Here is a 17,760-nt window from a genome sequence, read left to right on the forward strand (position 1 = left end):
TATCTGCATTGTCAGACTTTAAAAGAATGATGGAAGGATTTAACTCATAACTATTAGGGGGGATTTAAATGAACACTTGAAATATTTGTAGGGCTGCTTTGAGTGAGTAGGAATGAGGCTGTGACTAACTGGGTGATTCTTTCAAAGTGTCCGCTGTCAGCTGTAAGATTCTGTGAAGTTCATGCATCAATTCAATCTCTTACTAAAAGTGGATTGTCAATGCAAATCTATGTTCTTTTAGGTGAATCTTGCATTTTGAGAGTTAGTATTCATAAAGCTGTTGGGGGAATCATAGGAAGATTGCTGTACAGAAGAAGTCCATTGTGCCTGAGTTGAAGTTCTGCTCCTCAAGTACATATCCAAGTACTTTTCAGATGTGGTGAAGGTTTTTGCTTTTACCACTCTTCCAGATCTCTACTACTCCTTGCATAGAGGGATAGAAATCTCTCCTCATCTCCCCTCTAATCCTCCTTCCAATATATTTGAAATCTATGTACTTTAGTTTTGAATTTATAAAATGTATCTAGTGCTCCCGTAATTGCATATATCTAAGTATCATCTCAGTCTGATCTGTTACGAAGAAAGCAATCTTAGTTTATCTAATACTTGTAGCTAGAATCTCAAATGCTTTCTCTCCAGTGCAGTTGCATATTTCCTTAACGTGATGCTGAAGAATGAATATAGTACTTCAGCTGTGGTCTTATTGGTGTTATATATTCTAATAAGAAAGGTAAAAAAAATTTCCATGGCATTGCTGTACTTCGCACCCAACAAACTTCTTGCAGCAGTGGTGCTAATCTTCCGAACTAAAAGGAAATGCATAGACCCGCAGTTGAGAACAAAGGTCACGTGAATCACAGAAGCTGAGCTGAAGTATGTAAACTATGCTTACATTTCCCATGAATGGAGACAGTTCCAAGCCAAGATTTGATTCCTGTGTTGTAGCATTGTCTTTCAATTGATACCCACCTGACAAGGTCAACTACCAACCTACCCAAGCTTTGCAACAATGCCTTCTGACAAGTTTCACTCTTAAGACCCTGGGAAACATGGTCAACCACTCTTAAGTACGATTTTGCTTCTTAGAGAAGGCAGATATTGATGGAATTCACCAGCACCACTATTGATTGAGGAAAAGCTGATTGTGAAAATCAAGGCTTTACAGTTGACATTAAACCAGGCATCAATGAGCATTCAATGCCATTCTGAGGTTGGAACCACTGCAGCTGGCAAGGCACTGGAAAGATACTACAATAGTTTCTCTGCAATAACTTCCAAATTCACTGAAAGGATAAATGAATACTTGACAGTGTCCTCTCCAAGGCTAACATTTCTGGCTCGGTTGGGCATGTCTTATCATTTGAGCAGACTTGCACACAGGTGCTCTATTCCAGTTTCTATTGGAGAGCAAATTTACAGGTAAGCAGGAAAAGATTCAAGGATGTGCTCAAAGCCTTCTCAGAAAAAAAAATTTGCCGTCTCCGTTGACAGGTGGGAATATTAAAGACCTCAGGTACAGACATTGAAAATATCTCGAAGCTGTGCATGAGCAGCTAAAGGAGTGCTTTAGAGTTTATTGTTCCCATATTAGTCTCATCAGTCACTCTGAAATCAAAGTAATACAAAGGAAGCAGAAGAATGCAAGAAATTTACTATGTCTTGTATTCCGTGTCTTGGGTAATAAAGGAAAGTATCCCCTGTGCCTTTTTAAAACCACCTTATTCAACTGCCCTGCTAATTTTTAAAGAATTTGAGAATGTACATACACTCCAAGGTTTCTCGGTTACTGTGTATGCCCCTCACATGGAGCCTCTCATCTCTAATTTATCATATTTACATCGGACTGCTCCTGTACATTTGTGTATCAACCAGCAGAGGTCACTAATGACTTTCTACACTGCAGTGGAACAAGTGAGTTGCCAGTGTTTGGATATTGCAGAACCATGGCTAATATTTCAGCAGCTATTGGCAAGTGACAGAATATTAGTATTATTTTAGCACTTCAAATCTAAATGAGCTTGGCCTATGTTAACCTGTTGCAGCACAGTAATTGCAATTTTACTTCCCTGTTGGAGAAGTGAAGAAAGATTACCATGAAATATCAGAACAGTTGGCTATTGATTATTGTAATCATCGTTATTTTACATTTTTTAATGATTGCATGTTTTTGTTTTGCAACACAGAATTGTCAATTTTAATAATTTTGCTCTTTCATGGAAAGTAGATTGTTAAAAGTTGGGCAGTTGTTTCATAGGGGAGAGAAATGATGAGCAACTGTGCCTTCTTCCCTGGAAGATGGTTTTCATTGTCTATAATTGGAAGTCTACTCATGCGCAAGTCAGATTGATGTTCAGTCATTTGGACCCATCTACCATAGAGTGTTAGGCAAACTCCCTGTAGTCTTCAATATGTTCCATTGTCCATGAATATTACATTAGCTGACCTGATGTTGCCTGATTCCTCCTTTCTGTGTAAAGATCCCAAGAGGATATTTTGGGTGTGCAAACAAGATCTTAGGGAAAACAAACACCAGTCTGAAAATTTCATTTTTAGTCCAACTATGGGATTTGTGTTTGGCATTCCCACCGGTCTTCAAGTTTGATAATTTAATGGAACAAACATGTGGCAGAAACAAATGGTGTATTGCATTTGTTGTCAGTTTGTATTTTGTGTTATATTGCTCAATGTAGTTGCAATATTCCACTTGTTTCATATTCGAATGCAGTGGTCAAATATTCGTGAAAAAGTTTAACACAACTGTCTGCATTCTTACCACAGTTGTGTATGTGAAACATTGGAATTAGTTTGTAAATTAATTTAATTATTTTAAAATTATTGAAGAATTATTTTTAAGTCTCAATAACCTTGATCAAAAAATTGGTATATGATGTATTGTTGCTGTATTAAAGATCTGTTTGTTTCACAGTTGGACTCACATATGAAGAACTTAGTCAATGGGAGTTAGTACAAATTGATTTAATTATGTGTGGAATGCACACAGTGAGGAGATTGGCCGCATTTCCCATTTGACATACCATAGTTCTTATTTTGGTGCAAAATAATCTGGCAAACTAAGTTAGGTTTCTGAACTTCTAACATGACCATTTCATATTGTGTTACTTGTATGTTAGCATATCCTGTAAGCTTTAATCAGATACATGGGTTTAGAGCTGTAGTGCTATGGTGGATTAATATATTATACATTTTGCTGGTCTCCAGTGCTGGAACAATTTCCTTTTATATGATGTATAGCTATATTTACAGGGTGTATCGATACCTTTTTTTCCTGATGTCTCTTTTTCCAGTTCCTAGCAGTTTTGTTTCTCAATTAGTGTGAAGAAATGGACTGTTGATTATGCATTAATTGTGTGTTCGTTGTTTTATATAAATCTTTAACATCATAATTCAGGAAGACGATATTGTTTTTGGTTATCCTCATTTTTATTTTCTGAAGGAGTGGTGTCTAGTGGCTTCTGGTAATTCACCGCAGATAAATGGCAAGAGTGGGGGGGGGTGGGATTTAAGAAAAAGTGAAGATCTCGCTGAGTAACCAAGGAATAAATGGAAAATTGGAAATGACTGGTTCCAGCACAAAGAAATCAATAATACGATAGAACAACAGGAGAGTAGGAAAGTGAGATCTTATGGCACAAAGGCCATTTCTTCCATATGAGTCTGTGATGAACTTTTAGAGTGTTCCCATTAGAACCTATAACTTGGTCTCTCGTACGGGGAACGGGAACTGGAGTGATAGGGCTGAGGATGGGGCCATTGGTATGCAAGTAGTTGCAATGTGTAGTGAGACATTGTAGTCAGTGGGATGAGTTGAAGTGTAACATGGGGACAAACTGAAAAAGGGTGATAAATACAATACTTAAAGGTGTTATATCTGAATGCATTCTGTATATGGAATAAGGTAGATAATCTAGCAGTGCAGTTAATGATGGCAGATACGGCGTTGTGGGTATCACTGAGTTGTGTCTGAAAGAAGATCATAGTTGGGAGCTTAACATTCAAGGATACAAATTGTATTGACAGGACAAACCGGTGGGCAGAGGAGGTGGCGTGACTCTGTTGGTAAAAAAAAAATGAAATCAAATCCTTAGAAAGAAGTGACATAGGATCGGGAGATCAAGTCGTCAAGTCAAGTTTATTGTTGTTTCAACCATAAGCTGCTGGTACAGTACACAGTAAAAACGAAACAATGTTCCTCCAGGACCCTGCTGCTACATGAAACAACACAAAACTACACTAGACTATGTGAGACAGCACAAGGCTACACCAGACTACGTAAAACAACATAAAAACTGCACTAGACTACAGATCTGCACAGGACTACATAAAACACACAAAACAGTGCAGGGCAGTACAATAATTAATAAACAAGACAATAGGCACAGTAGAGGACAAATTACAATATAATAATAAATGATGTAGATGTCAGTCTAGACTCTTAGATCAAGTCCAAGTACATTTATTATCAAAGTATGTATACAGAATACAACTCTGAGACTCGTCCTCCCTCAGGCAGCCACGAAACTAAGAAACGCCATGGAACCCAAAGAAAACATCAAACACCAAACGCTTTTTCAAAAAAACTCAAATTGTGCAAATGGCAAAAAGTGAGCGAACAACACATAACCAAGAAACCAAGCATCAAGCCAAGAGTCCAAGAGTTTTCAGTTTACTTCAGTTCAGTGCCGCTGTCTGACTACAAACTACAGAGCTAGTTGTTGCCAACGTGCCCCAGTCTGCATTGGTAACTTCGATCAAACAGCAAAAATCAGAATAGCCAGAATCCAGAAACACATGCAACATGAAGCTAAGTCCTCCGAAAATGGGTCCACAGCCGTGAGCCTCACCAATCAATCCTTGCAAAGTGGATCCCAAGATTCCTGTACTTTCCTCCGACAGCAGCTGGCGACAGGGAGAGGAAGACCAGTCAAATGCAGGCAGGCATTGCTGAATGACCGCCCATCCTCTGCTCTTATCTTTGTCAACCTCAACTTTACTTGGTGCCTCATGGGGGATTTCAATTTGCAGGTAGATTAGGGAAATCAGGTTGGCGCTGGATCCCAAGAGACAGAATTTGTAGAATGCCTACATATGAAAGATGAAGTATTTTAAATGGAGGATGACGTAATTGGTCTATGAGGGAAATCAAAGACAGCATAAAAGCAAAAGAGAGGGCATATAAGATAGCAAAAATCAGTGGGAGGTTAGAGGATTGGGAAGCTTTTTTTTAAAAAAAAACACAACCAACAGAAGGTAACTAAAAATAAAGCCATAAGAGAAAAGATGAAAAAAGCCTTAAGAGAGAAGAAGGGCATGTAATGTGCTGTAAATTTCTGTGTTCTATGTAATATGGAGGAAAGCTAGCCAGTACTATAAAAGGGGTTACCAGAAGTTTTTTTTTGGGATATATTGAGTAAAAGAGAGGAGAAAGTGGATATTGGACTGCTGAAAAATGACACTGGAAAGGTAGTAATGGGGGAGAAAAGTGGTGGATGACTTTTCACTATGGAAGAAACTAGCCATTAATTCAAGAGTGTCAGGGGGCAGAAATGAATGTTGTTGCTATTACTATGGAGAAGCTGAAAGGTCTAAAGTAGGTAAAGCACCTGAACCAGATGGACTAACTCCAAGGTTTGAAAGTAGCTGAAGAGATTGTGGAGGTATGAGTAATGATCTTTCAGATAGGATAGACATAGGAGAATCAGTGGGTGTTGTTTACGTGGTTTTTCAGAAGATCTTTGACAAGTTGCTGCACGTGAGGCTTCTTAACAACATAAGAACCCACGGTGTTGTAGGAAAGATACTAGCATGGATAAAAGACTGGCTGACTAACAGGAGGCAAAGAATGGAAATAAGGGTGGCCTTTACTTGTTGGCTGCAGGTGATTAGTGGTGTTGGGATTACTTTTTTTACGTTATATGTTAATGATTTGAATGATGGCATTGATGGCTTTGTGGCCAAGTTTGCAGACCATACAAAGATGGGTGGAGGGGCAGGTAGCATTGAGGACAAAGGTGGTATGTAAAAGGACTGGGAGAATGGGCAAAGAAGTGGCAGTTGGAATACATTGTATGGCCATGCACATACATCAAAAATCAGAACTGCAAAGGACTTGGGAGTCCTTGTGCAGGATTCCCTTAAGGTTAGCTTACAAGTTGAGCTGGTGGTAAGGAAGGCAAATATAATGTTGCATTCAGTTTGAAAGTACGGGAATATAAAAGCAAGGATGTAATGCTAAGTCTTCGTAAGGCATTGGTCAGTCTGTTCCTTTGATTGTTACATTTCCCTCTTCCTTGGGAAAGCAGCCAACATAACCAAGGATCCCTCCCACCTCTTCTCTCTCTCCCACTGGACAGAAACTACAACAGTTTGAGAATGCATATCACTAGGCTCAAGGACAGTTTCTATCCACCTGCTGTAAGAGTCTTGAATGGACCTCTTTTATGGTAAAGATAAACTCTTGATCTCCCTATCAACAGCATTTTGGCCTTACACTTTATTTACTCAACTTCTCTAACTGTCATGCTATATTTGCTTTCTGTTTTTATTTTATTACCTCATAATTATGTATCCAGGGTCTAGTTGGGTGGCATGCAGAAGCTTTTCACTGTATCTCGGCACATGTGAGAATAATAAACCAGTACCAGTCCCTGAAACAAGGTTGAGGGTGACTGAACAGAATTATATGAATTCATAAGAAGTACTGATATGGTCATAGTCATACTTTATTGATCCTGGGGGAAATTGGTTTTCGTTACAGTTGCACCATAAATAATAAATAGTAATAAAACCATAAATAGTTAAATAGTAATATGTAAATTATGCCAGGAAATAAGTCCAGGACCAGCCTATTGGCTCAGGGTGTCTGACCCTCCAAGGGAGGAATTGTAAAGTTTGATGGCCACAGGCAGGAATGACTTCCTATGACGCTCTATGTTGCATCTTGGTGGAATGAGTCTCTGGCTGAATGTACTCCTGTGCCCAACCAGTACATTATGTAGTGGATGGGAGACATTGTCCATGCAACTTGGACAGCATCCTCTTTTCAGACACCACCGTCAGAGAGTCCAGCTCCATCCCCACAACATCACTGGCCTTACGAATAAGTTTGTTGATTCTGTTGGTATCTGCTACCCTCAGCCTGCTGCCCCAGCACACAACAGCAAACATGATAGCACTGGCCACCACAGACTTGTAGAACATTCTCAGCATTGTCCGGCAGATGTTAAAGGACCTCAGTTTCCTCAGGAAATAGAGAATATGGGTAGGTGGTCAGAATCTTTTTCCCATGTTATGAGTATCAAAAACAAGAGAACATGGATTTGAGGTGATAGTTATCCCAGTAACCACTAGTAGTTCAAAAAACTTCGGCAATTAACTGTACTGTCATTACTTGCACAAACTCTTTCAACAGTTCCTTTCAAACCCTTGGTACTAACCATGCCAAATGTTGTTTTGGTGCTAGGTGTTAGTCATTGCTCGGGGATGGTAATTTTGCTTCTGAATCAGCATGCTAATGTGTTCAACTAATACTCCAAAGGACGACAATATAAATGGATGAACATTGCCTCTAATCCCAACTTTTGGATAGGAGTACCTTGTGCCTCCTCTTGAGTAAGAGTAAAAGTTTCCTGAGTTTTACTTGCAGGAATGCAGAGGAGTTGTTCGGATGCGTAGGCCACTGTCTATTCCTTTACCAGCGTAACTGAAATAGATTTATCCACCCATTGATGGTAGCTGTACTTAAAGTTGTCTGCTACATTCTCCTAAGTTGTAACAACTGTTTCATTGCTATAACAAGGGTTTTATGATGTTCTAAGCTTAGAAACATAGAAAACCTACAGCATAATACAGGCCCTTTGGCCCAGAAAGCTGTGCCGAACATGTCCTTACCTTAGAACTAGCTAGGCTTACCCATAGCCCTCTACTTTTCTAAGCTCCATGTATCCATCCAGGAGTCTCTTAAAAGACCCTATCATTTCTGCCTCCACCACTGCTGCAAGTAGCCCATTCCACGCACTCACCACTCTGTTCTTAAAAAAAACACTTGCCTCTGATATTTCCTCTGTACCGACTTCCAAGCCCCTTAAAACTATGCTCTCTTGTGCTAGCCATTTCAGCCCTGGGAAAAAGCTTCTGACTATCCACATGATCAATGCCTCTCATTATCTTGTACACCTCTATCAGGTCACCTCTCATCCTCCGTCGCTCCAAGAAGGAAAGGCCGAATTCACTCAACCTGTTCTCATAAGGCATGCTCCCCTATCCAGGCAACATCCTCTGCACCCTTTCAATGGTTTCCACATCCTTCCTGTAGTGAGATGACCAGAATTGAGCACAGCTTGTGTGAAATTTGCTCTATAAATGGAACCCTAGCTGGATAGAGATCATAAGGCAGTCAATATAAATTGGGAAGGAAATTATGCAAAATTCACTTTAAAATATTTTTATTTAGCCACTTGTGTGTCAAGAATTGGAAAGATGTTGTCACCACATTTTGGTATAATTTAGGTGGGGAATAAGATCTGGTGCAGCTTTTGAGTTTTTCGGACGAGTATCTTAGAAATTATACCTGTCCCCAACAGGTATATTGAGCAGGAGCACTGCTGTTCATTAAAGGCAAAGACTAACATTTTTAATAACTATACATAGAAATTTCTCTGTATTTTACATAAACCAGAAAACAGTCTGTTACCACTATTTTTCATAACATGAAGCCACGTCATCTGCACATGCATTAAGATAAGAGATAAACAAAAAATGACTTTTATCACAAATTTTCTAAGAGCTAATTTATAGTTCCATCGACTAGATTTTCTGGTAGTGATGCAAGTTCTTTAAGGGCGAATTTAATTACTGAACTGTCACAATATACAGGTGCCCAAACTGAATATAATTTCTCATGCAAACAGGCTGAGGGCTGAATTTCCAGTTTACACAGTGGAGAAAAGTTTCTCGCTTTAATCTCTTGGTTGCCTTAATGGAAAAAGGTTCACATATTAAACAACGCACACTAAATGCTGGAGGAAATCAGCAAATTTAGCAAACTTAGAAATTAGGGAGCATCTGTGGAGGGGAATAAACAGTCGATGTTTCAGAACTGATGAAAGATCTTAACTGTTAGTCCTCTTTATGCTGCCTGACTTGCTGAGTTCTTCCAGCATTTAATGTGTGTTGCTCAAGATTTGCAGAATCTACAGAATCTCTTGTGTTGATGACATATTAAGCAGGCTTTAACGTGTAGAAATTCTGTATAAATTATTGTATTTGAATTTAATGTGTTCTTTTAAAAATAAGAACTTTTCAGTATTGAAGGATATGTGTTGTAATCCTGGTTTCGGTTGAGAATTGGTGAGTTCCAGGTGGAATTAAAACACCTGCCATATTATCAGACAGGAGAAGGGAATATTCTTTCATCCTTGAAATTTTAACTGAAGCTTAATTCTTGTTCTTGTATCAGAAGGCCATAATTTCGTTCACCCTTCTGTCAGAGAGGTGGAGTAATGGGAAATCCACAAAGTACCCATCAAAAAGATCAAAGATCTTTCAAAACCCTCCAATGTTTTTGTGGATCAGGTTATTTTCCTCGGTTTTGTTTAATGGACATTGCACTAATGTATTGATGAATGTAACATCATCGAATCAGTGCGTGTGTATATACAGTCTCTGCATATATGTGTGTATGTATATGTAACTATATAGGATATGTATCCATTAGCAGCTTGAATTGACTTTAATCAGTTAGGCTCGGAGAGAGTTAACTTTTGATTTTTATTAAGAAGCTTTGGAAGGTATTTGTCACAATATCAGAAGTCATTTGTACTTGAAACAAGCTACATTTGGATTCCCCTCAACCACTCGGGCCCTTTTGTACACTGATCTATACACTGAATTGATTTAGTCAGCTTTGTTTTACATCCCTAAATCTTTTTTTTTTACCTCAAAGGCTATAATTTTAGGGGATAGATTACTACTTAAGGCTTCAGTTATTACCCTTCAAACATTAGGCCCCTAAACTGGTATGAATAACTTCATTCACCACTACTCTAACTGATTCTATGATCTATGATCTCACTTTCAAGGACCCATTACAACTCATGTTTTTACTTTATTTTTACATTAGTTACATTACGTTACAAGTAAAAACATCATTTTTACTTGCACAGTTTGCTGCCTTTTGCACAATGGTGCTTGTCAGTTTTTATCTGTTTATGTATAGTTTTTTTCATATAATTCTATTGTAGTTTCCTGTAAATGTCTGCAAGAAAATGAATCTGAAGGTAGTATATGGTGGTATACATACTTTGATACTAAATTTACTTTGAACTTTTCCCTCCTGGTCCTGGTTTGATGTTGTGGACCCTTATTGACAAATGCTTATGGTATAATCTACTGAGGGCTAGATTGGCGGCATTCAGATCTGACTGCCAAGGAAAGTACAAAAGGTCCAGGTATGACTTCCGGAAAGCGATCTCACATGTGAAGCGGCAATTCTGGATCAAATTTGAATCACATCTTTGACATCTGTGGCAGGACTTGAATGCTATCATCTCCTACAAAGTAAAAATAAACAACGGATGGGACAGCAAGGTTTCGCTCCCAAATGAGCTCAGTGCCTTTTATGCTCGCTTTGACTGGCAGAACATGGAGTGCACCTTCATGAGGTCACACAGCCCTGACGATCTGTGATTTCAGTTTTGGGGCCAATTTGAGAGATCCTTCAAGAGGGTTGTTGTTATTCCTTTCTGTGCCTTGTGGCACATCAGTCAGCAACCTTGCAGTTTCTTTAGCGTTTTTGTCTGTTTTTTGAGGCCAAGTTGCTAGTTCGGCACTCAGCCCAACATGGATGGAAAGCATGCAAGGACTTGAACCCGGGACCACTTGCCTCGGATGCTAGTACACCACAGCTCGCTTTCAGGAGGATGAACCCGCTGAAATCATCTGGCCCAAACGGTTAACCTGTTTGAGTACTGAAATCCTGTGCTAATCGACTGGTTGGACTGTTTACTGATATCTTTTACCCCTCCCTTCGGCAATCTGAGGTACCCATCTGCTTCAAGCAGGCTTCAATTATACCATTGCCCAAGAAGAACACAATAACTTGCCTTAATGACAATTGTTCAGTAGAACTGAGGTGCAATTTGGATCCACATCAATTTGCCTGCTATCATAACAGGTCAGCACCAGATGCCATTTCATTGGCTCTTCACTCAATCCCGAAACATCGGGAAAGCAAAGATGTATACATTAGAAAACTCTTTATTGACCACAGCTCGGCATTCAATACTATCATTCCCTCAAAACTAATCAATAAGCTTCAAGACCTTGGCTTCAATATCTCCTTATGTAGCTGGATCCTCTATTTCCTCACTTGCTGACATCAGTCCTTTTGGATTAGCATCAACATCTCCACAATCTCCATCAGCACAGGTGCATCACAAGACTGTGTGCATAGCCCCCTGCTCTACTAGCTTTACACTTATGATTGTGAGGCTAAGTATAGCTTCAATGCCATATTTAAGCTTGCTGATGACACTATCTGTTGTTGGCCAAATCAGAGGTGGTGCTGAATCAGCATATGAGGCAGATTGAAAATCTGGCTGAGTGGTGCCACAACAACAACTCCTCACTCAATGTCAGCAAGAGCAAGGGGCTGATTATTGACTTCAGGAGGAGGAAACTGGAAGTCCATGTGCCAGTCCTTTTGGAGGACCTGAGGAGGAGAGAGTTAGCAATTTTAAATTCCTTGGTTAATCATTTCAGAGGATTTGTCTTGGGTCAAGAAAACACTGGAATGCCTGTACTTACTTACAAGCTTGCAAAAATTTGGCATGTCATCTAAAACTTTGACAGACTTCTATAGATGTGTGGTGGAGAGTGTTAACTGGTTGCATCATGGCCTGGTATGGAAACCCCAATGCCCTTGAATGGAAAATACTGCAAAAAGTAGTGGATACATCTCAGTCCATCACGGGTAAAGCCCACGCAGCAACTGAACACATTAAGGAGTGCTGTGGCGGGAAAGCAGATCCATCATCAATAACCTTCAGAACCCAGGGCATGCTCCCTTCCTGCTCCTCCCATCAAGGAGGAGTATAGGAGCCTAAAATCCCACACCACGAGGTTCAGGAACAGTTTTTACCCTTCGGTCATCAGGCTCCTGAACAAGTGTGGATAACTTTACTCACGTCAATACCGAACTGATTCCACAACCTTTAGACTTGCATTCAAGGGCCCTATAACCCATGTTCTCAATATTTATTACAGCTTTTTTTTTGTATTGGCATCGTTTGTTGCCTTTTGCACATCGGTTATTTGTCTGTCTTTGTGTGCATTTCTTCATCAATTCTACTGTGTTTCTTCGTATTTACTGTGAATGCCTACCTGAAAATGAATCCCTGGGTAGTATGTGGTGACATGTATGTACTTGGATAATAAATTTACTTTAAACTTTTTATATTTTGGTTTATATCACTTTCTACAGATAGACTGTGTATTCTTTGCTTTACTCTCGAACTCATCACTGAGCTCGGTTGTGTTGTGAATGCTTGAGCATACAGTGCATCCTGCCTCTCAGATTATGTAGCTCATTTGGAAGGATCATTGGACGGGATTTGATTGGTCAATATCGTATAAGAGGCTTACAAACGTGAATATCAATTAAAGCATGTATAGGCCTCTCGGGCCCTCAAGCCCTCAAACCTTAATTGCTACTTAGAAAAATTGTGGCTGATCAATTTCCTTTTAGCCACAATTGCTTAACATTCCTCTAATCTCTCAGCCCTGGCTATTCTTATCCATTTATCTATCTCTTTCTGCCTTAATATTCAAAAACTCTATTTGGGTAGTTTTCAAGACTAATCTCCATCTTGAATATTCAGACACCTTATTTTTAAACAGTGACTCCTTAGTTTTAGATTCTCCCACATCCTTTCCACATCCACCCTATTAAGCCCTCTCCAGGTCCTACCTCTCAAACAAGTCCTGAACTTTAGGGGATGCAAGTTTAATCTGTTCAATTTTCCACATTAGACAAGCTAGCCATTCCAGTTAGCAATCTTCTAACCTGCACTAATTCCAATGCATTCATGACATCTTGCCAGTTGCAATTGTTTAGTGTCTCTTGTTGGCCATCCAGTTTTGTACCTACTTAAAAGTTCAATACAGGCAGCATCATTTTTGTATTTTCTGAAATAATCTGTGTTGCAGCATTTTATCAAATGCACCGTTCTTTATAGTGGTATTTTATATTGGATTTAATTTTATTTTATTTTTAATTACCTGTAACTTTTATTTTTGTCTCCTTATTTCATCTGCAGGACCTTGTGAATAAGATTATTGCATTTGAGTATTGCCAGTTATTTCAGTTTCAAGATTCAAATATGTTGATTAGACAATATGAGTTAAAGGCTTTGGAGATAAAAATTAATTTTCCTACGTGAGCATGAGATTACATACCCTCCTATCGTATCATTCTGGATCATTAACAGATGTTTATTTTAAACTAAGACTTTCTCAAGGAACTTGTTAAACTCTTCCACTTTCACAGGTTATAAGTCAGCCTTGCACACTTCAATGACCATAAGCAAGCCCTCGAGTCTTTCCATCTTGAAAGCCATCAATTTGCTCCTGACTTCTGCTTTGAGAAATTTGACAGCAGCAACACTGTACAAATTTGATAAATCTCATTTGCATTGTAGTAAATGCAATTCATGGAATGTATGGTCAAGTCTAGCCAAACAGATACTTTCAGCTTTCTCATGAGTCAGTTGGACAGAATTTTTTTTTTTTTTTGCTGGGAGTTGTATGACCTATAGACATCAAGCAGCCAGAAGATTTCTCAAGCAACACGCACAAAATACTGAAGGAACTCAGCAGGTGAGGTGGCATCTATAGAAAAGAGTAAACAGTTAATGTTTTGGGCCTAGATCAGTTTTGGCCTGAAATGTTGACTGTTTACTCTTTGCTATTGAGTGCTGTAGGCCGGCTGAGAATTTCCATCTTAGTTTTTTTTTGAGATTTTGACTAGTTTGGTATTTTGATTCTTATAGTAGATTTTTAAAAAATCATATGTTTCATATAGTCTTTGTTATATGTGATCGTGGTATTTAGATAATTGTTTTATTAAATCACGGGATGTGGACATCTTTGGCAAGCCTAGCATTTATTATCCCTCAGTTATCTTTGGTGTGGTGCAGCATCTTGAGTCAACCCAGTAAAGGATCTCTTAATGTTGTTGAGAGTTGCAGCATTTTGCCCCCATACTATTGAACAACAGCCGAGTTAGCCACCCAGTTAATTCTGAACAGCAAATCTTTATCACTACCAATGGCACATCATTTATTTAAATACTGTATAATAACAGGCCCTTCTAGTGCCGCACATTCATACTGCCCATTTACACCCATGTGACCAATTAACCTACTAACCTGTACATCTTTGTAATGTGGGAGGAAACCGGAGCGCTCGGAGGAAACTCACACAATCAAGGTTAGACTAAATAATCTCCTTCCAGATAGTGGCGGAATTAACCCAGGGTTGCTGGCACTGTTATAATGTGCTCACCGATATGTGACTGTTCTGCCCCGTTATTGGTAGCTCTTATTGTTTTCAGTATTAGGTAGACTTGCTACTTAATATTGCACACTGAATCTTGTTTGAAAATATCACTGGTGATGGTGGGAACCTTGGAAAGACTATTAAGCTGATCATCCACTTAACACATGCACTTTATACGGATTGTGATGATACTGAATTTGGCTAATCATAATCTGTTGCCTCCTGGAAGACTGGTTATTAGTTGCTAGACAAAGCCTGTTTCTCTTGAAATTTAACTAGATAATGAAAGAACATTGCATGAAGGGAATTTTCTTCCCTTTGTGGGCTACACAATAGAAAATTAGTAATATTGACGTGGAAAAGTGAACCTTTGACTGTTAGATTGAGGACAAGGTCACAGAGATTACCTCAGTACTTCATGCTCATTCTAAGTACTTTGTACTTGCCATAGCTACATGTTCACACCTATAACAGAGGGCAGCATAGCCAACACTGTATATACTGAAATAAAAGAAATTCACATTTCTGATTTCTAATGTAGAATCTTAACGCACTAATTTAATTTTTTTGTGAATGGGGTACTGTAAATGCCTTTTTCTTTTCAGTATGTACTCCGGTTGGTCTCTCCAGAATGTTCACAGTAATGGGACAGTTACTTGTAAAGCCAACTGTAAGTAATCAAAATTACTGTAAGTATAATAAGTAGTTCTGCTCTAAGGTGCTACTGTAAAAGGTGTCCCTTTGTAGATTACTTTACGTACATACTGAAGATATTTTCAGATTCAGATGCAGGTTTATTTGTCACATGTACATCATAACATATAGTCAAATGTATCATTTGTGTAAACAATCAACACTCCCAAGGATGTGCTTGGGGCAGCTTGCAAATGTTGTTACACATTAACATGCCCACAAGTTGTGCTATGTATTTTTTTTTGAAGGAATATATACATAATAATATGTGTATTTCAGCCATGTATCTCTCATCACAAAGCATGCAAGCTTGACAGCTTCTGTCATATTTTGTAATATGCTCTAATCGGAACCACTAACAAGATTTGTAAGGTTGTAAGAGATCATCAGAAACTTGGACAAGCTTGTTGATGGTTTGATTTGTGAAATATTCCCATATAAGGCCAACAAAAGAGCATATTAGCTGGTAGTTTGCAAGCCATGAATTTTTATAATCATTTAATCTCATATCTATTTTGTTTTATTTTCCATTTTAGATGTTTTTTATATTGCTTTTCTGTAAGTTAGTAAATGTATAGTGATCACTTTTGTTGGGGTGGTATTCTAGTGGAAATCACTTAAAACGGAAGCTGTCAAACCAAATCAAATCCTAGTTTCACAATGTTACAGCAAGCATGTCAATTCTCCGTTTTATGCATTTTCAGGAGTTCAAGTATTAACCGATATTACATCCCATTGTGGTGTTTCTTTCTTTCTCCTTGGCCTCAGTCTGTAGCATTATAATAAGGAGAGAATATAAATCAGTGTTATTCCTTTTACCATACTTGGGATTCTTTCAAATTTCCTTTTTATTTTCCTTCTGCACCTCTGATCTGAGTTAAACAGCATAGAAATAGGCCCTTCAACCCAACTGGTCTATGATGAACAAGGTTTTCCAATCAGTCTCGTCTTATTTGCCAGAATTTAGACCATATTCTTCTAAAGCTTTCCTATCCACGTACCTGAGCAACTGTTTAAAAGTTGTTATTGTACTTCTTTTTGAAAAAAAACAAAGCAACACCTGGCACTTATCCAAATTAAATTCCATTTGTCATTACTCCGCTCACATACTCAGCCGATTAAGATCCCAATATAATTTTTGATAGTCGCCTTTATTGTCCACTATACCATGTGTTTTAGTGCCATCTGCAAACTTATTCACTATGCCTTGTACATTCTTATCCAAATCACTGATATAGATGATGAGCAATGGGGCTAGCAGTGATTCCTGATGCAGGTCGCTAGTCATAGCCTCCAGACAAGAAACAACCTTCCACCATCACTGTCAACTTTCCACCTTAATCTATTTGTCAGTTTTGTCTGGATTTCTTGTGATCTAACAGCCTATCATGTGGAACCTTATCAAAGGCCTTACTGAAGTCCTTATAAACTGAATCTGCTGCCCTCTTGGCACTGCTCATCACCTCATCAAAAAAAAAACTCACTCAAGTCCAAAAGAAATGATCTCCCACGCACAAAGCCTTTTTGTCCTTACAGTGTTCCTTTTCAATGTTTTTCCATCCTGCAATAACTCTCTTACATGCCCATCAACTTCCTCTTGATTCTTTTTTCACATTGGTCATCAAAGGGGTAATTTCAATTTACTAAATAACCCACAAGTGTGTCTGTGAGATAAGGAGGAAACCAAAGAACCCGAAGGAAATGCATGCAATCATGGAGAGAATGTGTAAACTCAACACAGGCAGCACCTGAGGTGGGATCGAAACTGATTCCTGGAGTTAACTGCTATGTTGCCCTGGTACATGTGTTGACTGTTCTATGAATAGAAAATGGGAAATCTGAAATAAAAGCAAAAATACTAAAAACTCACCTTAAATCAGGCAGCATTAATTTGAAGTAAAACATAGTTCATCTTTCAACTTCAGCTGAATTTCTTAACTTGCATATAAGCTGTGTGAGGAGTGTGAAGGACAAGGCAATATATCTGAGACTGCAGCTGGGGTTGTGCAGATAATCTGATTAGTGGGGCTACTTAGAGGAAAAGAAATGGAACAAAAATGAGAGAGATATATGGTACACTTTGATAATAAATTTACTTTGAACTTTGAGTTTTTCGAGCAAACAAAAGAACATGCAAAAAGTGCAAACAAGAGTTGTGTAGTGTAAATTGAGAGAGAAAAGTTGAACTGGTATTACAGATGCAGCAAAAATGGGCTGTTCTTATAAAGGAGAGCATGAATTTGCTGAAGTTGGAAAATATTTATCCATGAAAAATAGATGAGATATGGCCGATGACTCTTGAACGATGTGAAAACCACTGTTCTGTAATTGTTCGATTATGCCCTGGGTTCTGATAAGTTGCTTTATAGCTGTAATGTTGGTGTATTTTGTAAAGTTGATGCTGAATTCTTTCAAAGTGGAGAATATTGAAACCAGAGGGTAAGTCTTGCACTGGATACTTCAGCTAAAGATGCACATGATCAACCCTAATTT

At 38.6% G+C, this 17,760-nt stretch overlaps 1 protein-coding gene across 2 annotated transcripts in view; it reads left to right on the forward strand.

Annotated features, from left to right (window-relative positions):
• lmbr1 (limb development membrane protein 1) overlaps positions 1–17,760 on the forward strand; it is a 215,561-nt gene that overhangs the window by 84,254 nt on the left and 113,547 nt on the right. For both annotated transcript variants that reach the window (XM_063044423.1, XM_063044424.1), the window contains exon 8: positions 15,180–15,244. In XM_063044423.1, coding sequence (XP_062900493.1) covers positions 15,180–15,244 — 65 coding nt within the window. The remainder of the gene's footprint in view (positions 1–15,179; positions 15,245–17,760) is intronic.

The sequence above is a fragment of the Mobula hypostoma genome, chromosome 3 (genome assembly GCF_963921235.1).
Source record: "Mobula hypostoma chromosome 3, sMobHyp1.1, whole genome shotgun sequence".
Taxonomy (NCBI): Eukaryota; Metazoa; Chordata; class Chondrichthyes; order Myliobatiformes; family Myliobatidae; genus Mobula; species Mobula hypostoma.